The sequence below is a fragment of the Stigmatopora nigra genome, chromosome 5 (assembly GCF_051989575.1).
Source record: "Stigmatopora nigra isolate UIUO_SnigA chromosome 5, RoL_Snig_1.1, whole genome shotgun sequence".
NCBI lineage: Eukaryota > Metazoa > Chordata > Actinopteri > Syngnathiformes > Syngnathidae > Stigmatopora > Stigmatopora nigra.
In genome coordinates, this window is record NC_135512.1 from 12,833,919 (window position 1) to 12,860,701 (window position 26,783).

A 26,783-nucleotide genomic window follows, 5' to 3' on the forward strand; every position below is an offset into this window, starting at 1 on the left:
GACTGTATATCAAAGCTCACCCTAGTTTGGTATTGATAGTGCACCATTTTTTTGTCATTGTTAAAGTATTCCTTCAACAGCTATCCCTACTTTGTAAATTTCACTATTGAGAGACATTTTATCATCGGCCAAACTTTACAATCCTTCACTTTGCTAGAAATTTACTCCTTGCGCTGACCGAGAGGATTTCACGGTCCAATGTTAGGTTATCATCAAAATCATCACTACCATTCTACAGTGCGAGTCGAATTGAAGGTGTAAAGAGGAATTGTTCAATCATTGTTATAGCTCTCTTGACACCCAGAATTGCTTATGTGGATAAACTCACCTGCAGCACAGTGCTCTTCATCTGCCCCATTCTCACAATCTCTTTCTCCATCGCATCGCCATGACAATGAAACACATTTGGTTGCCGTTCCACCACAGTCAAACTTCTCTGGTGGGCAGGTCTGCCGGTCTGTTGAAAAGGTTAAATGTATGAGTGGAAAGGTGGGAGAAAGAATAGAGATAGCCAGCAAGGCATTCAAACAGTTAAGTAAACTGGAAACCTTTTAGCTAAAATTACTGCTCAAATGTGTCTGCTGCTTGTGATCAGCACCTGGAACTCGCACAAATTGCTATTAGGCAACTTGGTGGCAGCGTGTAAAAATATGTACCTCAGACGAGAAGTGCTGCAAATCATGGCTCTGCCATAAATATTTATTTTAACAGTTGTCCTCTATATATGTATATAAAAATCCACAAATAACATTTCTCCAATGCAATCTGTAAATGTAGATGCTGTTAAATAACAGCAACAACAACGTAAAAAGTCCAGTGCATTTCCCATGAGAGAGATGATATAAAAAGGAAACATATAGTTAGTCCGACTGAGAGGACTGAATAACTTATATACGCAACTGAATTGTCGGCCCTTCGACTTTTACAAAGTGTTTTCCTATGTACATAAAGTAAGTAGTAGCTCTAGGGAGCTGGAAAGAGGGCAGTGTCATCTAGCACGCCGTTATAATATTTTTTAATATGCCTGAGGGTGTTAGAGTAACTGCAGTAAATAGTGAGATATTATTGTTTTGTCGTCATCTGATATTTTCTCCCAGAAATATGAAAACATTTTAAATGCCACTTGAAATGGAAGCAAGTGCAACCATTAAACATTGTTTAGTTGTAAGATGACTTTGAAAGAAACAAGTAATTGAGAACTTGGGTTCCCTTAACAAGTCATGTATACCATGTCAATGTGTGTGCAACTTTTTTGGGAGCAAGAGTGGCTTCCGCTTATGTGTTTCAGTGTGGAATTTCACATTTTTATGAACTTAAAAAAACAAATTCATAATTAATGGCTGGAAAAAATGGTGAAATAGTGAATTTGCGATAATATATAAGCCATTCTTGTCCTAAAATCAAACATGTCAAAATGGCAATATACAAGATAGGAATGTTATTTGCAATACTCATATACTATTTCTTCTAGTTTACTTTGATTTGATTTACTTAGTTTATTGTAAAGGTGTCTGAAGAAAAATCAATTCAACAATATAGTACAAAGTTATTTCATTTTTTTGTATGTGTTTTTGGAAATAAACAATAGGTGATTTTAAACAAGTTGTGTTAGCCCGGAGGTCAAAAAAGTAATTTAACACTAAAGGCCAAGGTAGTCTGTTTTACTCCAAGACATTCACAATGAAAAGTGGTGTGAATTGTTATTCTCCCCGCAATGTCTGCCAAAGTGACTATAATGGGCAGGGTGTAGGGGTGGACCGAGCTCAGCGCTGTATGCTAATGAACTTTTGATTAACTACCTTCTTAATTTCCCTCCACAAGGAAGGAGGGAATTGGAGCATTTTAGCATGACACCACTACTGCTCTTCCACAGCCTTCTTGGGATCTGAGCTAACCTCACCACTGATTGATTTAGACAGTTCATAGCCTCACAGTCTAACGCAGAGATAATTCATTTAACATGAGACGTGTGTTTGAGGCTGGCAGGTGATATACGTCGCCCTTGAATTACTGTGTGTCACAGTATGATGATATATTGTCAAAACAAAAGCATGTGGGAGGAATATACTACATGATAATTTAACAAGATATATTGTCTACAATTATAAAAGTAGACTGTCTAAAATACATACTATTCTGACATTAACAGAAGTTTATGCTTTCATATTTTTTTTAGAAATCTTGAGTTAATAGCTGTATCCACAGGACTATTTCAAAGTAATGAACGTATAGCTTGAAGGTATAATTATTCGTAAGAGTTGAATATTAATTTGCCATTTTAGAAAGAATTTTGCATTTAACCTCTGAAGACCTGTTACCCACAGATCTGGACTCCACATTTTGGCTGATGTAGGCCACAATATTAACATTTGGTATACAGGTTTTGCCAACATGAACATAAATGTGGTGTCCACACACAATAAGTTGACATTGACATAAGAGGGTTAAAATGTAAATGCCCTCGTTTCCTTTTTTTCACCACACAAGAATATTCTATATTGAGAACATTTGCTAGCCACCCAATGGGGACGCCTGACATTGGTAAGGGCAGTCTGGGTTCGATTCCCACTCGGTGGCAGAGTGAGTGGTTGTCTATGTCTCTGTGTGCACTATGACTGACAGCATTGGGTCTAGTCTGACTTTCGCCCAAGGACAGTTGGGTTAGGCCCCAGCAACCTCCACAACCCTTTCAAGGATGGGGCGGTATGGAAGATGAATGAAAAAAAAAAAAGCTTGGGTTGACTGTCAATGATCCATTTGAGCATAGAAACGTATGGATCAGTCAATTGTTCACCTTGTAAAGACTCATGAAGTCAAATGATTTCATGTGGTAAAATTGATTCATATTGTCATGCTGAGACGTTGACCTCATACTGAAGTGTGACCTTGCTTTTGAAGGCTTGTGAAGGAGAATGGACTGTCATGCACTTGTGTTTACTAGAAATACTGTATATCTGTATTTTCATGCTCTCATACTTGTATGCTCTTTGCAGGAGTTATTTACCCTTTTAATAAAATGATGAGTTGATAAAATAAACAAATTGGAATAAAACATATCTCATAAGCAATAGTATCAATAATAGCTTTTTATTGTTTGTATAGTTCAATTATTATTGAACTACAAAAATATGGAGGGTCAGTCAAAGAAAAGTTTGATGGCTACAGAAAGAGAACATGGAACAGAAACAAGAAATAAATTACAGGAGAGACTCACTCCCAATCAAATGAATGCACTGAGTATATACTGCATGATGTATTATTAATGAAGTTAGGTCGTGTTAGAAAACACAATAAAACACAAACGTGTGTGCATATTGTGTTGATATATATAGTTTGACGGCTCAACAGCCCAGTGGGTCCCAGAAGCATTAACCCGGAAATGCATTTTTTGAATAAGTGCAAGAATTGTATGCATTTTAATTGGGTAGAGTCATTGCCAAAAATGCAACAACCCACAATTTGACCATGCAATTCATAATCTCTCATTAAAGGTGGCACATATCCAGTTTAACAAGTTTATTTTAAAGTATATTTATAGTATGTTTGTGGCTATGTTGGGTTTGTTCGTTTTTTCCTTATACTGTGCTGATACAGTTGCTTTGACCCTCTATAAATTCATCCATCCCTTTTCCACCACTTTACCACCCGAAAATGGCAGATGAATTTGATCCTGTCCCAATTTACTTGCAACAGAAACATTAAAAGTCTTGAACCACCATGTATGTTATAGAAATGCAAGAAGAAATGCAGCTCAAAAACCCACAAAATTTTACTTAAGCTAGATTTAAATCCAGGTCGAAAAACTGAAGCACATCCCGATCGTTCTTTTTCACCAGCTCTACACCCTTCTTTTGTCCTTTGAATGAGAAATCCAATTCATTCAAAGTGATTATGGCTTATATCAGATTGCATTTTAAATTAAGGTTAGTGTTGATTAGTGGCTTGCATCGCAACACTGATCTGCAATTATTACTGCTTTATTTTAAGGAGATGAAGCATGTGGGCCCAAGTGTCTGGGATCAAAGTCACGGGAAATGAGAGGAAGAACACGGAATCTTAAGTGTATGTAGAGAAACTGATAAATGGAAGAATATCAGCATAAGTTAATGACTATGGCAAAAGCAGAATGAGGACATAAAGGTACACTGAGGTGAGGCTGTGTTCACTGTTGGTGAAATTGTATGTGGAATTTAAATCCAATCCTTCAAAACCATTACAAATGATCTCCTGTTTGTCACTCATGGCTGGATAATGAAGGTAAAATGCGTTTGGCTAATGTGAAATCATGAATAGTGTATATAACCTGGGTCTGTCAATGTCCCCCGGCCCCTTAGTTACCACAATAACTCTATTCTGCATCGTTAAGAGTATTTACTCCTGGGAAACACCACCTTTAAATATATATTTCCTCCTCATTAGTGTCTTATATTACTCATATTTTTGATACACATTTTAAACAGTGGTATCTCTAATTACGAATGATTCTACGAAAGAAATTCTCAGGTTACACTTTGATATGCAAATTACCTTTCCAATGAAAACAATATCTAAGTTAAAATATCACCCAAAACGTTAAGACATTTTCCGTTATTTTATTCTGATATTGTTGCTGCATTATACCTGTTCCCATTGGATGTCTCACAAAAACACTCCATTGTTTTGTTTTTTTAAAGTTTTTTGGGCGTGGTTAACGCAACTTGGAAAATTACTGGTGCAACTTAATCCACTGACTGATATTGTAAGGCAATATGGCCATAACCTGTCTACCATTGCTAGGATATTGAAGCAAAAGGAGGCATTAAAAGTGACGACAGCTTAGCATTTTCTCTCTTTACCAAACGATGAGATGCAAATATTGTTATATTAATTTGGATAGAGGAGGAAGAAACTGAAGAGCATATTGACAGAGTTGATCATTTCTGAAAAATCAATTATTTATTGCTCAGTTGTTTTGAATTCCTAATTTGAAGTTGATAAGATCTTTATTTATGTGCATGTGTGCGTGTCCTCTCTCTAACGATAGCTTCCTCCTTATATTTATGCACCTGCATGAATAGAAAATGTTTTTGCATGTTTGTTACTCCTTTCAATACATTAACAAATGATTTGTTTATAATTTTGTTTCATTTTTGAGGGTTTCTCAAATCTTTTATGCAAAAGTTGAACACTTTGATCATTTGTAAAGGGTTCAGTTGGTAAATTCTGGAGGACCGTTTAATGAATTAGAGAATTTACGTAAACAACACTGCTAAGCAAGCTTTGGAACCAAATCATTTTGAAAGTAGGAGTACCAGTGTTTCCATAGTTTGGCCAGAAGTACGCTGAATCATTTTCTATTATTATTTTTTTTTTAAATGACACTAAGTAACCAAAACGGCATGCTGGTTCCATATTGTGAAGCTTATGAAAAAGAAGGGAAAATTTACACTTAAGTGCCATATCAGAACTATAATTATCTACTAAGAGAAATGACGACCAGTAACGGCTGGTCACTAATTCAAAGGTCATACAGAGTCATGTTTCATAAGAAAACTGAAGCACACATTAAACGAAATAGCATAACTAGGAAGTAATAAAAAGATTAGAGCTGTACCCCAATAAATAAATAACATATAAAATGAACTTTGAATGTTGTTTTTAACCTGCACACAACAATACATGTTCTTAGAGGTCTTTTCGCCCACTAAAGTTGATGGAAGTTGTTACAGTAAGGGCGTTGACAGTTAAACAACTGTCAATGCCCGTGCTGTAACAACTTCCATGATGTTTTGAAGGTTAGTTGTTGTTCAGTAATGGCCTGCCTGTGAACTGCGTTCAATAAAGCAAGGCATCTCTCAGAGTTGAGTGGTTTATGGAACTGAGAAGCAGCTTGGGAAAGTAAGTTTTCTTCACTATGTCTCTAGCTCCTTACTATAAGTCTCTAGTACATGATTGTCTGTTCCGAGGGTTGGATTTTCTTCAATATTATTCAGTTTTGACATTTGCAATGCATAGTCCCGAATGACCTATATCCTTAAAATGATGCAAGTTGTTTTTGTCAAAACACAAATAGAAGACTCTTATTTACTCTTTTTTTCAATTATTTTGCTAAAATCTTCCTGGAATGTCAAGTGCTTTGCTTGTTTTCAAATGTGTTGAGGTATTTTGCCCTTTACTGCAGCGTAGCAATCAAGTGAAGGGGTAATAGACATTACAAACGTATTAAATTTAAATTGACACTTATTCACCTAAGAATACCAATATTGATCATGAACAGTTGGACTTCAATTAATTGTTGGACATCCTCACTCACTAGCGATTTACTTTGTGATTAATGTGCTGCAAAAACTATACTTTCTTAAGATGATCCTCTTCGTAAGATACAAACAAAGAAAAAAACGAACCTCACTTATGTCAACTAAAATCTAGACTAGGAGGTAAAGAACTCACTTTAAAAACGACAATACAAGAAACAATATGCCATGTGTCGGGAATTGCATCCATGCCAAATCCTATTATAATTTAACATTCTATGTACCTTTAACATCCAATTAAACTTCTTGATTCTTAACCTCAAATCACTAGTTAATTAATTATTTGATGTTTTGAAGGTTAGTTGTTCAGGAAGGCAGATAAATCAGCACTGAGATGCAAATACAAAAAAGATTTATCTGCACACCTACTTCATGTGCTCTGACAATATCAATACTCATAAAAATGATTTAGAATTCTAATTAATATGTATTTCAACTCAAATACAAAATTAAAGTCTTATCTACATATAATTAGCAGTATTTCTAGTAATTTTCAAAACAAACCATCAATGTAAATTTGAGTATAAACTAGTGTATTGTACCTGAGGGCATTAGATTATATTGGGCTCTTTTCAACATCAATGTCTCAAGAACATTCTTCCATCTTTCGTAACACTTATCTAATCAAGGATCGCAGGGGGTGCTGGAGCCTACCTCAGCCAACCACGAGCAGCAGGTGAGGTACAACCCAAATTGGTTGCCAGCTCATTGTAGGACACAATGAAACAGATAATCATTCACGCCCAGATCTCTCCCAAGTGGGAATCGATCCCATAGTGTCCGCACTAAAGGCAGGCGGAATAACCACTACAGCATCGGGTGGCTGTCAAGAACACTGAGAGCATACATACAGTTGTGGTCAAAAGTTTACATAAACTTGTGAAGAACAGAATGTCATGGTTCTCTTGAGTTTCCAGTTAGTTCTGCAACTCTGATTTTTCATGACATTATGTTCTTCGCTAGTGATTGTGCACTTTGGACCACAACTGTATATATTGTGTTTTGTGCTGCATAAAGTTAAATTGACTGGCCTTTTTTTTTAACCATAACACACCCACACACAAGAAATAATGTTACTTTTTTCTGGGGTTTAATATTGTAGAAGGGCGGCCCGGTGTCGCGAGTGGCTCGTGCGGCGGCCTCACAACTCTGGGGTCCTGGATTGAAATCCAGGTCATGTCCATCTGTGTGGAGTTTGCATGTTCTCCCGCCTGCGTGGGTTTCCTCCGGGTACTCCGGTTTCCTCCCATATTTCAAAAACATGCATGGTAGGCTGATTTGACACTCTAAATTGCCCCTTGGTATAGGTGTGAGTGTGCATGGTTGCCCGTCTCCTTGTGCCCTGCGATCGGTTCCCTCTGGCACGGAGTCAACTGGGATAGGCTGCGTCTTTAAAGTCGGTGCATCCTGTGTGTGTGTGTCAAATACTGAAATAGCACTCGTTACTGACACTGCGCCTTTAAATGTGATGCGCCATATAGTCATGAAAATACGGTACTCTGGTTTCCTCCCTAAAACAAGCTTGGTAGGCTGGTTGGTTAATCAAAATTGCCCCTAGGTATGAGTGTGAGCATGAATGGTTGTTTGTCTCCTCGTCCCCTGCGATTGGCCGGCCACCAATTGAGGGTGTGCCCTACTTCGTGCCCAAAGTCAGCTGGACTAGGCTCTAGCACCCCCCGCGACCCCAGTGAGGATAAAACGTTCAGAAAATGGAAAGGGAAAAAAAGGTGTAATTGGCTTTTGCAGAAAAATAAAGATCAAGGCCTAGAATTATGAGTTGGCAGGAACATATGTGAGAATGTGAGACAGAGGAGAGAGCGCGTGAATGAGAGACTGAGACAGCGACCTTTATTGTTTGTCTTTATAGTGACACAGAAATCATTACAGTATCATCCATAATTTATGAGTTGGCAATCACATGAGCACACATCGTACAAACAGGTTCTTGCCAAGATTTATACACCAGATGAAAAAGATCACTCATATGGCAAAGTTCAAGTTAAGGGTTTTAAAATTTTAAACATGTACATCTGGTACATTTATTTTATCAAAGATTTCTAGTTAGAATTTTTGCATATTGCAAATTCAACACCAAATTTTAAAAGTATAGTTTTAAAAGAGTTACCTTATTACAGTGCCTACTGTGACTTTAATATCACCTATAGTAGTATTTATGTTTTCTTAATTTTACTTTCTCGTCAATCCTGTGAATCGAGGCCATACTGAGACAGAGTAAAGGAGATGAAGAGAAGGTGAGTGTGAGAGAGAAATAGAAAGAGGAAAGCCTCCTGGGAAATTATCCTTGCCACTGCTTCATGCATGAAATTGAAACCATCAGACAATAGAACTCACCTCTTGCTTCTCGTTTATTTAAAAAAAAAAAAAATTAGCAGCACAACCTTGAGTCTTTATGCTTTACATGCTGACAATTCGGTTGTCTGTCTTACGCATGTAGAAATGGATGGGAAACTCCCTCCTTAAACAGTAATACCCTGACGTGTCCCAATTTTTGCCTTGCGATACGGGGCAAATTTGAGATACGAGCATACGAGAAGGTTCCGTCGGGCGGCCATCCGGGTGGTCGAGTATGCGAGAGGCTGCTTAGGAGAACAGCATCTATACATATCTATATATCTATATTTTCATGAGGATATTTTAAAACATGTATGCCTCATTTTGCACCAAGCATATTTTGGGATGTGGGAAGAGTAAACCAAAGAAAGCCAACACAGGCACAGGGTAGAACACTACTACTACAGGGGTGCTGGAGCCTATCCCAGCTACCTATGGGCACCAGGCCAATCTGCTTGGTGGCAAGCAGATCGCAGACGGAAAATGTCATTAAATAAATCTAACTTCTGAAGATTCATCATATTGAGCTAAAACTGAAAATCTTTATTTGCCATTGAACATATTAGCAACATGATCAATTTTACTTGTATCTATAGTTCTCGAGAATTTAATTAATTATTCATCATATTGAGCTAAAACTGAAAATCTTTATTTGTCATTGAACATATTAGCAACATGATCAATTTTACTTGTATCTATAGTTCTCGAGAATTTAAGGAATGTATTTAGGATTTTTAAGTAGCTTTACAGTATACGCAGTTATGCTGTGTGACACTTATATTGTTTGTGTGTGTGACGTGACCACCAGCTGTGTGCCTGGCCTTCTTGTTGTCAGTGTTGCTCTTCCATGTATAATTGTTCTTTTACAGGAATTGTTTCTGGTCAGCTACTTACTGCATATTGCATCAGCTTCATCGGAACCATCTGCGCACTCCTGCTCTCCATCGCAGCGCCATCTAGCAGGAACACACTGTCCATTCTTGCAGGAAAAATCTGTGGTTGCACATGTCTTCTTTGCTGTAAAGACAAAACATACATTAATGAAAATTTGATGAGAAAATTACGATGTATAGCATGTTGGCCACACAGTTCTGAGATCCTGGGTTCAATCCCAGGTCGGTCCTCCTGTGAGGAGTTTGCACGTTTTTGCCGGGCTTGTGTGGGTTTAGTTCAGGTACTCCGGTTACCTCCCACATTCAAAAACATGCATGTTAGGCTGGTTGTACACTCTAAATTGCCCCTAGGTATGAGTGTGAGTGTGAATGGCTATCCCTCTCCTCATGTGCTGCAATTGGCTGGCTACCAATTCAGGGCACCCATTGTGCCCGAAGTCAGCTGGTATCGGCTATAGCGACCCCCGCGACCCTTTTGAGGATAAGTGGTTCAGAACTTGAATAAATGAATGAAAAAATATCATGTATTTATGAATTTTAAGCCATGAACAACAAATATGAAATCATTTGATTTCAGTAAAGACTGGACAAGACATTTTGTATTTAAAATGGTTAGAATCTAACCAGCTCTCCACAGTCAACAAGAGCTGTTTGTTTTTGGCAGCTCAGGAGTTTGTAAAGAGGGGGAAGCCAATCACAGATGGAGAATATATAAAAGAAACGTTCGCTGACTTTAAAAACAAAAAGAAAACCGTTCCGAAAATGTAAAACATGCCTCTCTCTGCAAACACCTTTAAGGCCATTAAAATGGCAGCAAATATCAGCAGTAAGCAAATAGATCACATTAATTCAACTCACACATTCTCAATTGCCTGTGATGAGTCAATTGATGTAAACGATGTTGAGCAGACAGTACTGTTATGCAGGTATGCAGATGCTGATAGACCGCAGGAAGAACTGATTGAACTCATACCGCTTAGGGGCCAAACGCAGGACATTTGTGTTACTGTTGTGAGTTGTCTAAAAGAAAAAGGGACAAACACCAGTCACCTAGTGTCGGTGTTTACTGACGGGCTGCCAAGTATGAGAGGAACACAGAAGAGCTTTGTGAATTTACTTAAAAAATCACTGGGCCGAGATCTGATGACGTTTCCCTGCATTATCCACTAAGGAGCACTTTGCGCACAGACATTTCCCACTGAATGTGTGGAAGTAATGAACTTTGTTATAAAGATTGTGGACAAAATAATTGCGAATGGGTTAAGCCACCGACCGTTTTGTTCATTGTTAGAAGTCGAATACAAGTATTCAGATCTACTACACAACAGAGTCCAGTAGCTGTCCTGGGGGGAGGTGCTGAAACGCTTCCTCAGCTATCTTGAACTGGAAGACCCATCTTGGCTGGAAAGGTTGTACTTCATGGTGTACATGACAAATTACTTTAACATGCTGAATAAAAATCTCCAAGGAAAGGGAAGCACGGCACTGCATATGCTGGAGGAGAATTGGGCATTTGAGCACAAGATTATAATGTTCGCCAGAGATGTACAAAATGGCACGCTCTCTCACTTCCCCTCGCTGAGAGTTCACAGAAGCAAACAATCACATAAATTGTGATTATTCCCAATGGGACATTACTGCAATGCAAGCTGCATTTGGAGAAAGATTCAGCGAGTTCAGAAAGGAGAAACAGACTCTCTCTTTTTCTGTCGCACTGCTGGACAGCGACCCATCCCTGCTGAACACATCTGCATTCACAGGATAAGTAAGCCTGATCTAGAAATTAAACTGGCCGATATTGCAGATAAAGTTTTGTGTGTTAACAAGTTCAAATCCCTGTCAGCGGATCTTGAAGAAGTCGCCTGTCAGAGGGCTACTCTCACTAAAGACCACAAATGGAGTGATATGGAAAAACTACACCAACCCGACAAACTTACATTTGCAACATGGAGTGCAATTCCTAACACTTATATAAACAGGAAAAGGTATGCATTTGGAGTCATATCCATCTTTGGCTCAACTTATTTAGGCGAGTACATTTTCTCAAGCAAGAACATTATAAAGTCCAAATACCACTCCCGCATTACCAATGAGACTCTACAGTCTTGTGTGAAGATGAAAGTCACATCTTACAGCGCCAACATGGGGAAGATCTGCAGGGAAATGCAGACACAGAGTTCCCACTAAACATGTGAGAACAACATAATTTGTCGAGATATTTAAAAAAAATACTCATTCTCAGTACTGATGTAGTTTTTTATATTTTAAGGTGTGTCCATTGATCACTGGCTGATTGCCAACAAACCCAAAGAGGACAGGAGAACGCAAGGAGTTACTACTATTAAACATATCATATATTAAATTGGGCTTGTTTGTTGTATTCAGTGGTTCCAACAGTTACAATTCAAATAAATATTAAAACATTTAGAAGTTTATAAACTTATTAAATTTTAGGGACAGCAGATATTTTTTTGGGGGGGGAATAAGGAACAAAGTCGTTCTTTTGATAAAATCCTTGGGTTAGATGTTCCCTATCGCGAGTGGGTCATAGCTGGATAAACCTTTAAAGCAAATCAATGCACATTTAAGTGGTATAAGAAAAGACAATCATGGATTGCAATACATTTGAGTAGGTTCATTATAGAAAAAAATGTATAGAAATAATATGCATGCTTCTGAATAACTACCATGGATTCCCTCTACAACCACTCATCAATACAAATACCAAGTGCTCATCAGATTCTCATGAGGATGTGATTTAGGGGACTGCTTTTTTGCCAAATGTTGGAGAAGGTCAGGAAGTGCTTTCAACCATGTCATTAAATTCAGTCACACTAGTCGCACATACAAAGTGACAGTGAAAGTGAAAAGGTGAACAATATTATGTGCCCCTGTAGTAATAGTAAAAGCAAAACAACCACCCTAGATCAAGATATGTAAATTGTGTACATTATACTGACATGAAAATACAGAATAGACTACTACTAATAATATCTTTAGTCTAATTTAGTCAAAGGTGGAAATTATTATGTACAATAACACTTATGTGCAATACAATGTGTACTGTGGAAGCTCTCAGGCTAAATGGAAAACTCACTGATTAAGTATTCACAATATATTTTTAGTACAAGGAATGAGGTAATACAAAGAAAACAAATTTTTGAACAAGCAAACAAATATCCATCCTCGCTCTGTGAATCAACACTTGCTGTGTGTGAGCTTTGCGCTTTCATCATTCTCTACTACTGCCATTCATGTCCCAAAATGCACACATGCAGTGCACTGCTGGTCAGCCCACATGACAAATTAAAACTGGGCTTATTGTCAAAAATGGTGTACCCACTGGATTCAATTAGTGGCAATGTCGAGGTTGGGGCATGCAGGATACTTAGGGGATTTTGATGAGCAAGGGCATTTGGAGCCTGCTGACAATCGACATACAAATAGAAAAATCCATTTTCTACCTGCAGAGAAAACCTCCAGCTATAATAAGAGAATTTTTGAATTTGAATTTCACAGATACTCATTGCATCCTTTGCTCATTTCTGCATTTCGGTTTTAAAGGTTGTAGGGGAAAGGTGTTTTTGTTTTGTTTTTTGTTTTCTTTCGACGTGAGCATTCATCGCATTTTTGGTCAACATGGCGACATCGCATAGCATCAGATACTACGCTAATCGTCAGCCCAACTCCCGCCCTTCATCGTGAAATTACATTGACTTGGGAAACCATTGCACCACGAGAGTAAAACTTTGTCAAATGCAGTTTAAGATTCTCATTCCGTATTTAACTTAGTGGAATACATGCATATCAGCTTTTTTTTTCCAGCACTGAGATGTTATTGCTGAGCTTGGTGATATTATCTGCAACATTTTTCTAAACAGTTATCTATAGTATGGGATATCATTGAGCATGTTGTCTGCCATGTACAATAACTAGTACATAAAAGTAAATTAACATACAATGCTAACCTTTTTCCTAAACCCTTAATCCGGTAATAGATCAGTGTTTTGGTTACAAATGACCTGAAGTTACCTCTCAATGTGTAGCGCTTTTAATCACTGTGGTATCAAGGGCACGTTTGTGATATAACCACTCTCTCACTTCCTTCCTTGCATGTTTCCCAGTTACCTAGGTGTATCCACGGTTACCCTGGCCCACTGGAATACAAATACGGACACATTCTCAACTATGTTGTCTTCTCTTTTGAGCCACAGGGTCACACACCATCACCCTTCATTAAGACTTGATTTCATTGTATTTTTAAAAAAATATATTTTGAACAATCAAATGACCACCTTGGGTTTTCTTTCATCTGGAAGAAAATGATGCACATCCATTTTACAAAGGAACTGCAGCTTTTGCCTTCCTCTGTACTTTTTTTTAAAGCTATGCCTGCATGTGTTGTATGCGGGTGTCCCGATAATCGTTTAAAAAAAAAATCCCAGCCACTATCAATGAAAGGACTCCCAGCAGGTACTATTGGCTGCACAACACAATGGTGCAATAGCTGTTGGCAGAAGCAGACAAAAGTGATGCCAGGAGGGTGTAGGGTGAAGGGCAGAGGGTGGCTGCCAGTTGGTGATGAGGTTGGCAGGTTTTTGAAGACAGCAACTTTTTTGGTGGCAACCAACAAAGCCGACCTCTTCATAGCCATCCAGAGATGCAAATCGCTCTTCATCAAAGTTTCACACTCCGCTTCCAGTGAACAAAATACAAATGCCTGCTACTTGGCAAGGACTCTCTGTACATCCTTATTCTCGCTTCACTTCAACTGTTGTAAATGTGGCTGCAAGGTGAGCACTCGTATTCACTCCCATAATAGTCACATTTTCACACATATTTGGCATGCACTTCCACAAAAGCACTGTCTCATTTACTCCCCAGGCCATTCTTGTGTTTGAAAAACTAAAAAGTATTAGTTTGAGAGAAGGTAGAGGGATGGGAGGAAAAATATATCCAGTCTCATACAGCAATAATCTCAAAAGAAGACATCAGGGCTAGAGAGGCATTTTGCTTCACCCCTCAGGAAATCATGTTGTAGTAAAAAGGGGTTACTAAGTCTATGCACAAGAATTTGGACCACAACTTCAAAAAATTGATTGCCAGAGTGTGCCTGTGAGAGTGTGCCAGTGAATTTGATTTTATAAAGAGCTCGGTAAACGTATATGTCGCTTACCAGATCTAGTTCTTTTGATGAGCAAACATGGCTTTCTGGTATGGGTCTAGTCATTTATTATGTGTCTCCACTTACTGTTTACCATCCGTGACTGAATGAAGTCTGAATTAGGATAAGGCCTTGATGATTAGTATTCTTTTAAGATAGGCGCGCTATCAAAATGCAAGGAAGTCCTTATTCAGTCAATGAGGGTGTGTGGGTGAGAAGGACCAGACAGCAGAGTTCTGTCTACCATGTAAACAAAGCTTCAAAGATCACACATACAATACTGCACTGTCTATTAGTGTTGTAACACTCAAGAACAGTCTTGGTCTTGAGACCATTTTTGAGACCACATTTTATAGGCCGTAGTCTTAACAGCGCTTAACTTTGTCAGGGTCATAGGTTGTTAAATTGTATCCCAGCTGACTGTGAGTAGAAGGTGGACTATACCATAAACTGGTCGCCACAGTCACACAAACAGACAGACAACCATTTGCACTCACAATCATACCACCACTGAGAGAGAATTGATCCCATGCTGCTTGCCAAAAAAAGTCAGGAAAATGGACCACTACTACATAATATAAGCAGAATGGATTGATATATGGATTGATTACCAGTACCTCCTATATATAAGCATGGTAACCATAATGTATAATCATTTTCTAATTCCACTTATTCTCAAATATACATTCACAGTATATTGACACATTTTTTAAATTTTTGAATAAAAATGAACTGACCTTATCTGTTTGCATTTTTCATATAAGTTTAAAAGTCTAATGACAGAAGATTTTGTTTTTACAAATCAAAATAATTAGTTTTTTTAATGAAATGAAAAATAGTTATTTTTACCAAGTGTACACTCTAAAGATTTTACGTTTCGGATCTGGTTTCTGCTTTCTGTAAATTATATTCACTGTTTGAAAGAAGTAAAAAAAAAGACAAGTCTTTTGAGAAAATTAAAGACAATGAAAAAGTGTGAGAGAAATGTTTAGTGGGGTTCAACTGTGACCTTTTTGGCTTTTCTTGCCTCAAAACAAAGATGCAGCCATTGTTCCGACCAAATGCCTTTAAGTCAGTGTCAGGCCCCTTTCCCTCCCCATCCCACACAAAGTGACAACTATAGGATTGAACTCTTAGATTAATGTTGGTCCTCTTTCTGTCCCTGGCACTGGTCGAGGACTTTATAAATGCCTCCTCCCCATCACTTAGTAAAATGCAGACCAACTTCTTGTGTGCAATTCGGCACAAACAATGGGTAACGGATGTAAATTTACATGCCAGACATCAAGTGTTGTGGAAAAGGAAGATAGAACACTTACTAACGCAAGATACTCCAAGAGAAAATTGTTAAGTCTATCATTTATCGTCGGCCAAAGTTTACAGCATTTTGATATAATTCTGAAAATCAAATACAGTGCCTGCATCTCTTAATGTTCTAACAGTTTAATACCATTCTTTACATCAGACACGCATTCGTTCAATCATTTTCTGTACCGCTTAAGCTAACAAGTGTTGTGGGGGGTTTAGTGCTTATCCGACCTGCCTTTGGGCACCAGGTGGGGAACACCCTGAATCGGTGGACAGTCATTTACAGTGCACCAGGAGATAGACAACCATTCACGCGCACACACATACCTAGGGAAAATTTAGTGTTCAACCAGAGTACCGTGCGTGTTTAGTGCACTGCCTACTTTTACACAAAAATGTGTCTGCCCAGGACCAAAGGAAGCTTCACACCTGACAATGGATATACTTATAAGCGTCTATTCTTCAAAACATATATTCATGTTTTCAAAACATTTGGGCGGTCTTGTTTTAATTGTTATCAATTATTTATGTTATTTCAGACCAATGTTGGATACGCAAATGGTTTAGTATTTAATAAGTGCTAAAGTTGAAATAAAAGTGACATTGCACAATAATGATGCAGATAATGACAAAAATAGCCCTATTCTACAACCCACAAATTTGTAACTCTGTGCCTGAATTCTTGCAAAATTCTTGCTTGCTCTATTTTCAACCACTATCCTTCCATTGTCATTAAAAGATTAAATGTCTAAATGTTTCATTATATTAATGATTTTATGAGCTTCCTTCTTGCTAAATTGTATTTTGCATTGTTGTTGTTTTTTATGAATAACTTCTTTCTGGACTCAAGAGACGAATATTCTTTGTGACTGGAGCTTGCATAGAACATAAACGTTTGCACTTTACAAAAAGGATCGCCTGAGAGCAGTGACAATTACCATATACTCAGATTAAAAAAGGGTTGACAAAGGAATAGTAGTCATATTTTTATAAAAATGTAATGTGATTATATCAAGGTTTCGAAATGCTTACACAGTCAACCATAACAGGGTTACTTCAATAACCCAATAATGGAAGGCTAAAAGCCGAATGTAAACAAAAAAAAGCCACAGAAAAAAAAAACTCTCAAGTGACAATGTGGACATGAAGCAGGTTTTAGTTTTTTCTTTTATTTAAATTAAATTTGGGCTGATGGCAAAATTAAATTAGGATTTTTCACATTGTTATGGTTGAAACAGTGTTTTTTTCATTCATTCATTGATTTTATGTATTTGTTTATTACAAATAAAGGGCAGAGTATGGCACATGCTGCTATTGCAGCATGTTGTAATCTTCTGCAGAAGCAGCAGGAAACATTTGACACAGCACGTAAATGCTACACAAAGCTTCACATCTTCCAGAGATGAATACTGCTAAAATGCAAATGTTTCGATAGGTAAAGTTGTTGTTGTTTAATCCTTGTGTAAATGCAAAGAGAATCCAAGTTTTCAGTACATTTTTTAGTAATAAATTTGAACACGAGTAAACATGTACTCATTACTGTACACAACAAAAAGCCTTTCATGTGGCTCCAAGAGAATTGTTGATTAGGATTTCAAAAGAAGTTGATCAACTTTGACTTCTACACCACTTAACACTCACTAACTGTGGTTCTAACTCCGCTCAAAAACAGAAATGACAGGAAAGATAATAATATATGCTGCTAAATCAGGCTTGAGCACAAAAAAATCAATAACTTTTCTATAAATAAATAAAAAAGTGTGATAAATATTTCGGAGGAACGGAATAAAATCAATTTCACAAGATATTGAGAAGGAGACTGAAATGTTATGCATTAAAAGCTTTTTCCTCAGTATTGTATTTGTTGAAGCTCCAACTCCTAAATATTATTTATTCATTGATCGAGCACACAACATGTCCTATATTGACACAAGGCAGCTTAGAGAGCTCAGCTCCATCGATCCATTTTAGTGATGGTTAGGCATGACCATGCTAAGGTTGGGGGTCAGGGCGGAGGATTGTAAAGCAGTGAGGCATTCACCCAGAGTGAGATGTGACTTTCTTAGCAGGCAATGTCACGACGGCAGCCAAAATCTCATTTCATGACTCGTTGGGATGTCGGCTAAAGCGCATGGCTGAGTGCACATTTCCAGCAAATGTTTAAGAGACCAATGTGCTAAATTCTACTTTTCTGGATTGAGGACACCACAGGTAAGAGAGTTAACAAATTGAAAACCTGGACAGTGGTGTTAAGGGTCAGGGGGCAAAAGCAATGTAGATCTGACAATACTGTTTTCAGTGAATTTATCAAAAGAAAAAGAAAAAACATCTTCCCGTGTAATGTCCCTGCATCTTCCTACATTCTCTATGTGACTTTGTGGGTTTTCACGGGGCTCTCCTGTTTCAGGCATAAAAATCCAACAAAACATATGTGCCAAAGCTGAGGGGCACTGCAATAGGTAGTTGACAATCCATTGACTTACATTCTGTTTTCATTTTTTCCAGGTGTTTGACATTGATTCAGTCTTTTAATCTAAAGGGAATCTATTCATACGCAAACCTAAGTAAATTAATAATTTTGTGAATTGTAAAATAAATAAATACATTGAAAAACAGTCAGCAAAAGACATCCCTAAGTCAATACACAGTTGTGCTGATAGTTTCTTCTACCTTAATAAAACCAATTGGGGAACAAAGGCTGAAGTAGAACACATTATCATTTAAATTCAAATTATGATAAGCACTCAGTATGTGCCTTGATTTGCTCAGGCACCAGGACACTCCAGCGGCAGCTTAACACAGCATCCTTTCCCTGCAGAGGATTGAAAGTGTCCGCTAAGCGCCCTATGCTTGTTTTTTTTTTTGGTGTGCCGCATGCAGCCAAATTTAAATTGCTCCTTGCTGATTTGTTAAGATGGATCTGAATGAGAAGCTGGACATGTGTACAGGTATAACTGTAACAGTTTGACGTGCATTACACATTAGATATCATTAGTTAAATGACGAGTTGTAATATATGAAAATATTACTTTTAATATTAATTAATATTTATATAATAATATAATAAATATAATAATAATATAATAAATAATAATTAATATTAATTTAATATTAATATTACTTAAGGGATTAGGCTAATTTAACGAGGTCCCAAATAATATTATGCAAATAGTTTGCTGTGGTTTGGGTATCTGATTTTAGAACTGTATACAGTATCTTCAACATACAGTATGAACCGACAAATTCCTTCAAAAGTGTGTTGATGTATTTTTGCCCTAATTTCAACATTAATTCATAAATCATGAAAATAAAAGCTATTAGAATTTAAGAATGTGTTTTCTGTATTGAAAAATGTGTGATACTCGCAAATTGAGGTCAGAGCAGATGTACCTAGTAAGTACATTCGTGTACTTTGATATAAACAGGGAGGAATGTTTCTGCACTTGTCAGTGTGTTAGTGTATATGACAGTTAGTGAGGCGCAAGACCCTCCAGGACTAATTAGTCTTCTTTTTTTGTCATTTAAGTTTTATTCTAAAAGAAAATCATCATAAAATATACATATTTTTTTTTATTTACTTATTTATTAGAACATTCACCTCTCATGTTTGTGATACAAACAATCTAGTACAGGGATGGAACTAAATTGAAATATTCATGTGTCACTATCACAGGTGTAAATGAACAGAGACAGCATTATCTGACAACAAAACAGATGAGCCGTCAGCAAACTTTACGAGTGTGTGAAGAAATGAGCAGAGACAGCGGTGTTTATACATCTCTGAGGACAAGGAAGTAGAACAGGGGAAAGACGGGAGGTAGAAATTATTAGAGGTACAGTACGAAAGGGAAGCGGTGGTGGAGGCTGAGCAAGAGGCAGCGAGGTCCAGGTGTTCTAGGAAAACCAATTTGTTTTGCATCAAGATTAGCTAGTGATAGTGTCTCTCATTTCCCTTTAGCCAGATTTTAACTGTACACCTCACTTTCCTCTTCATCAAAATATTTGATCAAAACAAATTGTAAGAGACAAACAAATAGATGGCAGTAAGCTCCTTTTCACCAAATGCCTTGAGAAATTACAGCAAAAATATCCATTCATTAATTCATTTTCTGTACCGCTTATCCTCATATGGGCACAAGATGTGCTGCAGCCTATCCTAGTCAATTATGGACAGCAGGCAGGTTACACCTTGAATTGGTTGCAGTCTAATCAAAGGGGAATAATGAGATGGATAACCATTCACACTAACACTCAAACTCATACCTAGCAGTGTGCAAGAACAAATCCAAATGTGGCAACGTTTTGTTATGTATGAGACTGTTGATCCAATTTCATGGTTTTTTTTAAACTCTCCAATCTTTTCAAGTAGGATAACTTGCACAAGTGGTAGTTGACTAAATACTTATTTGCTCCACTGTATATATCTATATATATTTGCGGCCCAGTGACGCGAGTCAAATCCAGGACACCTCCACCTGTGTGAAGTTTGCATGTTCCCTCTGGGCTTGTGTGACAGCAGAGAGGCCGCCCAGCAAGCACCGGCAGCTCCTCCATCTGACCGGGGAGCGATCTCACGCTCCCATAACAATCATATCCAACACTAAAAATCCTGGGGAAATGTTTCACGTAATTTATAGAATTCCTTGTCTTCCTTTCTTTCCAGGTTCCACTGCCTCATTGAGATGGATGGCAGACAATGACCCTAATTCCAATAGAGTTGGATTAGCATGGAAAGAGGAGCGACCTTCATTAGGGGCCTGTGGTTTGTCTTGACTGATAAGGGTCTAGCCAGGGAGGAGACAAGAGAAGCATCGATCCAACACAATGAGCACACTGTGACACACTAGAGCCACGGCGTGGATTAACACTTAATGAAAGAAAAAGCAGAGGAGTATACCACACAATGGAATACAAGCAAAATATTGGTGATAAGAAAAAAAAGAGATTATAAAAGTGTATGAAACCAGAAGGATATTCGAATCAAGCTGAACAATTTAAAGGTACTGTAGTTTTCATTTGAAAAAATCTATTAAATTCAGATTCTTAGATATATTTTTATTCTGCCTATGCTTCAGCCCGTATTTTGTTTGGTTTGTGGGATCCTAATTGTGAAGCTGATTTCAATGTAAATTCATTAGGAATTTAAATTACTGCTAAGACACAGAGCAGGGATGTCAAACTAATTTTTGTCAGCGCCACGTCAGAGTTACAGGTTTATTTCGATTTCACATCCCCGCCAATTAGGCTGCCATAATTAAGCAACTACTTTATTGACAGATTTACTAAAGGTTAATAGATCAGTTCTATATATAAATTTTTGTCCAAATCCTGTTTTTAAGCCTCTTAACAATCCAATATTCAAATGTGTTTGGTTCAACGTGTTAATCACGGTGTAAATGATAAACTGTCGTGACGCTGTCACGGGATATATTATATCCTATCCGCACATCCCGTAGGTTTGAAATTCAACACAAGGCGGTGCGCTCTGGGAGTAAACATTCTGTTAATCTGTTAATTTAATCTGAGGTTTCAATGAGCAAAATGGGTATATTGAGGCAAGTGTGACAAGAGCAAACTTGCCTGGCTCCTAGTCGTGAAACATTGAAATTGGTAATAATTGCATTTAAAACTCAAAATATAATTATTATTCGTGGATTTTTTTTTTAATTGGACCAATTTCCGGGATCAGTGTAGTTAGGCATTGATAGGGTCCCTTAAACACAATCCGATTAGGCAATTTATTGACACAATGCAATTGAAGAGCTTGTATCATTTTATTTTACCATGTGAGGGTAGATAAGTTACAGCTTCAACTGAATAATTGAAAAGGGCGCGACAATAAAGGGTGCCGATAAGGGTGTGTAAATTACAAAAGATGTCAGAAAGTGTTTGAGTGAAAGATATATTTACAACAAAGAATTAAACGTGGTGCCAAAAAAATTTAAAATATATAATGCACCCACCACATTCAACACACAAAAACACATGGGGTAATCATGTATTTCATTCCCCTTCATCTCTGTTCGTAAGAAACTGGATGAGTGCATACTAAATTCTGTATGCTGTAAATGTGTGTGTTGCAGTTGAAACTGGCAATCCCTTTCCATGTGGCAGATGGGGTCTCACATAGTACTGTTGCACATGGAGAGATATTTGGAGCCGATGACCTTCACAAGTCTTAATATTTTTTTGTATTCCTGACCTGCTGTTGAAGTCGACATATTCATGCAATTATATACATATTATTGACAGGACACTGGAGTGATAGCCAAACCAAGAGCAAAAGGCAAAACAAGTTGGCCAAAACAAAGCCAAGCCAAAGCTATTTTAGCTAACCACCAGAACATTAACCAGCTAACTATGGGAAGTAGGCAGGTTGCCAGCCAATCAATGGAAAAAATGAGACTAACAAACAATCACATACATTCCAAGTCTCTCTTTAGAGCATTCAATCAGCCTACCAGGCATGTTTTTAAATTTGGACAGAAAGGCCAGTGACCCGGATTCAGTCCAGTCCCAGATCCTTTCATTACAAGCGATTCAAGTGTGAGCCTGTAGTATTTTTCTTTAAGAGTTGAGTGGAAAGCCATCAAATTTGCGACGTTAGTCGACTCAAGTCTAGATCCCATTGAGCTCAAGTCCAAATGTCTAGTCCCTGGTTGCTGAACACCTACATTCCGACTTTATGTTTGTCCATGTGCTGACTAGTTTCAGGTCACATCTTAAAACATTTTTTCTCAAGCTAGCGTTTTACAAGCTTGGCTTTTACCAGTGATTCCATCAATCCATCACTCTCTCCATCTGATTGACTTAAAACATAATACCAATGTCAATGAGACCTAAATTTCTAAAATTTCAAGTTCTTTTCCATTTCTTCAATAGCTATTTACACATGCAAATTTCTGTCAAATATTTCGCCCCAGTCCAAAAACCTTTACTGATGGATTTGCAGCATGCATTGTGGTTCAATCCAAAATTCTCTGTACGCAGGTGTTGTCCTCAAATTGTCCTTAACATAACCCCATACCTCAATTATATGCTGAATCCTCCCTTTTCCCTATTGCCAGGTACCATTTAACAAACTCTGTTACCTTCAATTTCCCATTGTGTTTCTCTTCTAAAACTCTCTGTTGCTTTCATCTTCTCCTTGGTATCTCACTAGTCTTCTGAAGTTATGCCACTATTCCAATGTGGAAAAACAAGAATGAAGGGTTGAATCTGGGTCACAAGAGGCCATGAATATCAAAGCTCTTCTTGACAAGTAAAAAGAAAATTTATCAGTTGCTGGCCTGCTCTTCCATTCCCTTTCGTAACAGCCTGGACTGACTGACTCCCGCAATGACGTGCACACAAGCACACACACCATGGTGAGTTCATGGAAATAGTGTTCATCTGCCTCTTAGATTTTGCCTTTTCCAAAACAGCAGGTGTTCTCAGGCTGAGAGCCCAAATTCAGCATCATGCCGACAAACAGTGGGTTTCATCCCTTTACAGCATTAAGCCCTGTTTATGTGACTGAATGTTCCTGATCGTCTATCTCTGTGCAGTTGTAAAATCAATGTTCCTTCGCTTACACGTTTGTGTCAGTGTGTCAGCTGTATACTATGTAATGTGTGTAATATTGTGGAATGGATTTGAAACACAACAGGTTTTAAGGTCACTGAAACTCGAGGGAAGAGGCAATATAAAACCAGTAACACTCATTCTGTTTAGCTGCATGGACATGTGAAGAAAAGCAGATACCGACCAACAAACTTTTAAAAGAAACAAACTGGAAGATAGTAACAAGAACATTCATTCATTCATCATTCATACCACGCATCCTCATAAGATTTGGGTGGGTTGCTGGAGCCTATCCCAACTGACTTCGGACGAAGGGCAGACTACTCCATAAACAGAGAGCACACAGAGAGGCTGAAAACAACAATACAGTAGCAGGAACATGAAGGAAATATTAGGAACTGAAATATTTATGAATTAATCTTGCTTGACAGCACTATGTCATTTCAGTTTTATTATCGCTCTTAAATGGAACATCATAATTTTGTTTGGTTGGCTAATTAATCGAAAATGTATAATTGGTTGGTATAAATATGGCTGCAACTCTGTGCACTCAATACAATATTCTGGATTACCAGTTATCTGCTCAATAGTGTTTTCTTTGATTTATAACATGCAGGACCTCAGTTAATTCACCTGTCACGGGAAAGACCCATGTTGTCAAAATCACGAAATATACCTCCCTTGTGGTGGAAGTTGATTACAGAGTACATTGTGCAGTGTGGGAAAATGTAGACAGTTTGTCAATAGGATCATCTCACCAGAGACGTAAAAGACATGAGACCTTTTTCAAGACACACTGTGAAGAGGAAAAACTGTGTTTAAATGAGTCATGCACATTTGACGTATTGTTTCCTGTCAAAGTCTAATCTCATCTCATTTTCTGCACCGCATTATCCTCACTAGGGTCGCAAGGGGTGCTGGAGCCTTTCCGAGCTGACTTTTGGCCAAAGGCATGGGACACCCTGAATTGGTGGCCAGCCAATCGCAGGGCACAAGGAGACAACAAAGCCCACTATGCATGTATTTGGAATGTGGGAGGAAATCAGAGTACCCAGAGAAATCCCACACAGGCCCGCGGAGAACATTTTTAGTGAATAAAAAAGAAGCATATGGACAATTAAAGATAGTTAAATATAAGATTTAACATTCCGATGAGCAAAACAAGAAAGCATCTGGACTGTATCTATAACAGCAATACTGGTCCTGTCATCAGATCAAATGGATTGATCCCAGAATATGCAGCATCACCCCAAATTATTGTCCATTCAGTTTGCATGTATGTGCAAGAATACTTCCTACCACAGTGAACGTCAATGTCAACTTCAGCCTATTGGATGACTTGGGTCTACGGGGGAAGCAGAGAACGTCGTGGATCGTGTTTTTCCATATTTACTAAGGTGGGTGGCTTTACAGACCATCGGAGCTAATGACAATCTGTAATACTTCATCACGGTGACAGTTTTGAAGCATATGTAGACACACACGCAGCGAGATTAATTAACCAAGACTCCATTGTAGAGACTCTTCATCACAGTGACAGTAACGGTAGGGGACCATCTTTCCAATCCAGTTACACACATGGCTATAGCATTATGTATTTTACCAGACATTTTAGATGTGATGTTGAACTCACCATAGCCAATAGTTTTGCCTTTGCTCGGGACTGCTCCAAAATCAGTCGCCTTAGCTCTTTACAGATTAAATGAAATATATAGTATATGGACAATTTTTATGTTGTTTTATAGATGGAATTTGAAAGAAATAGATAATGAGAAAGACAGAGACAGAGCGTCTAAGATAATTGTTTTGATCATTTTGTCTCTGCTGAGCCTATCAAAATTGGTCCAGAAAAGAATGAAAAACAATACAGTGCAAAGTAGAAATGAAAAGAAATAGAGAATGAGAAAGAGAGTGCGTAAGATAATTGTTTTGATCATTCTCTGTCTCTGCTGAGCCTATAAAAATTTGTCCATAAAAGGATGAAAAACAATACAGTACGTACGAACGGTACGTTTCTTAAAGTTTCAACTAATTAGCAAGTAGGGAAACACTTTTTGTAGTGTCACGTGATGACTTTAAACTGGGGACATCCCAAAAGAAACAAAATCATGAGAAAGACATAACGGATGGCAGATGGGCCACGGCAGGCGGCACTCCACTCTCACAATCCCGTAGAGAGAGTATGCAGACAGAATTTACTTTTTTTTCTCATTATTCTGATTGTTTTGAGATCACTATTGCCTTCCTTAAACTTTCAGTGTAGTTGTATTATGGCTAATTTCCCAAGTTACTGTTTTTGGCCACAACTGCATGGAGGATAAGTGTCAAATCCGTGTTATGTGTCACCATAACTATTATACCAACTTATAGTTCAATATTATAATTGACCACAAAAATGTTTACATTTCATTTATCCAGTTCGAGCCTAATTCTAAAGTGAAATGGTAGACACATTAAATTAAAACTCAGAGTTAAAGAAAAATCATAATAAAAATAATCAAGACAGGTGGATGAGGGTGGGAGTGGGTTCTTGAGCTGGATCACCCAAAGAACTACGGTGCCTTGTTCTAGCTCTCTCTCTGCATACCTATTTAGGCAACAATCTGATCCAAGTGGCGGCTGAGTCAGGACTGCCGATAAAAGGCATCATCATCGACTTATCGTTTGATATATAAATCTGATAATGATGCTTTTTCAGGTCATGATAAATGGCATGCTTTTTCGACAATTTTACGCTGTGGCTTGTTCTTTCCCTCCCGCAGTAAACCAACCAGACTTCTACAAGAGAGAATGCAACTCACGTGCGTAGAAAACAACAGAACAAAGCAGATATAGTTCACATGGGCAAGAAAAACGTGCAACGTTGCAATAATGACAAAAACTGGTACTCATTTTCACAGACTGTTTAAAACCAGATCAGCCCAAATTTATGCCAGGTTAAGGAAGGTCTTGCCCCAGAATTTCACTGGGTGTGAAACGTTTGCGCCCTTTCTTCTGGAAGTCACCCATGTCAGTAACAAATGCATACAACTCTCACTGACTTGAGGAGAACAGTTTGAGATATTACTGATATTCCACACAAGGATTACCCAATTCAATGGTGTGATACAACCAGCAACGGATAGTCAGTATGTATGCTCATTGTAAGGTTTGTGATCGGGATATAAAAGTTGCAGCATCGGGTGTTTACGATGTGAAAAAACGTTATGG

General features: G+C 37.9%; 1 protein-coding gene across 4 annotated transcripts in view; it reads right to left on the minus strand.

The window, feature by feature from the left end:
• The window catches only part of lrp8 (low density lipoprotein receptor-related protein 8, apolipoprotein e receptor), a 76,775-nt gene that overhangs the window by 40,753 nt on the left and 9,239 nt on the right, over nt 1–26,783 (minus strand). For all 4 annotated transcript variants that reach the window (XM_077716506.1, XM_077716505.1, XM_077716504.1 and 1 more), the window contains exons 3-4: nt 9,540–9,662; nt 329–457 (exon numbers count right to left, since the gene is read on the minus strand). In XM_077716506.1, coding sequence (XP_077572632.1) covers nt 329–457; nt 9,540–9,662 — 252 coding nt within the window. The remainder of the gene's footprint in view (nt 1–328; nt 458–9,539; nt 9,663–26,783) is intronic.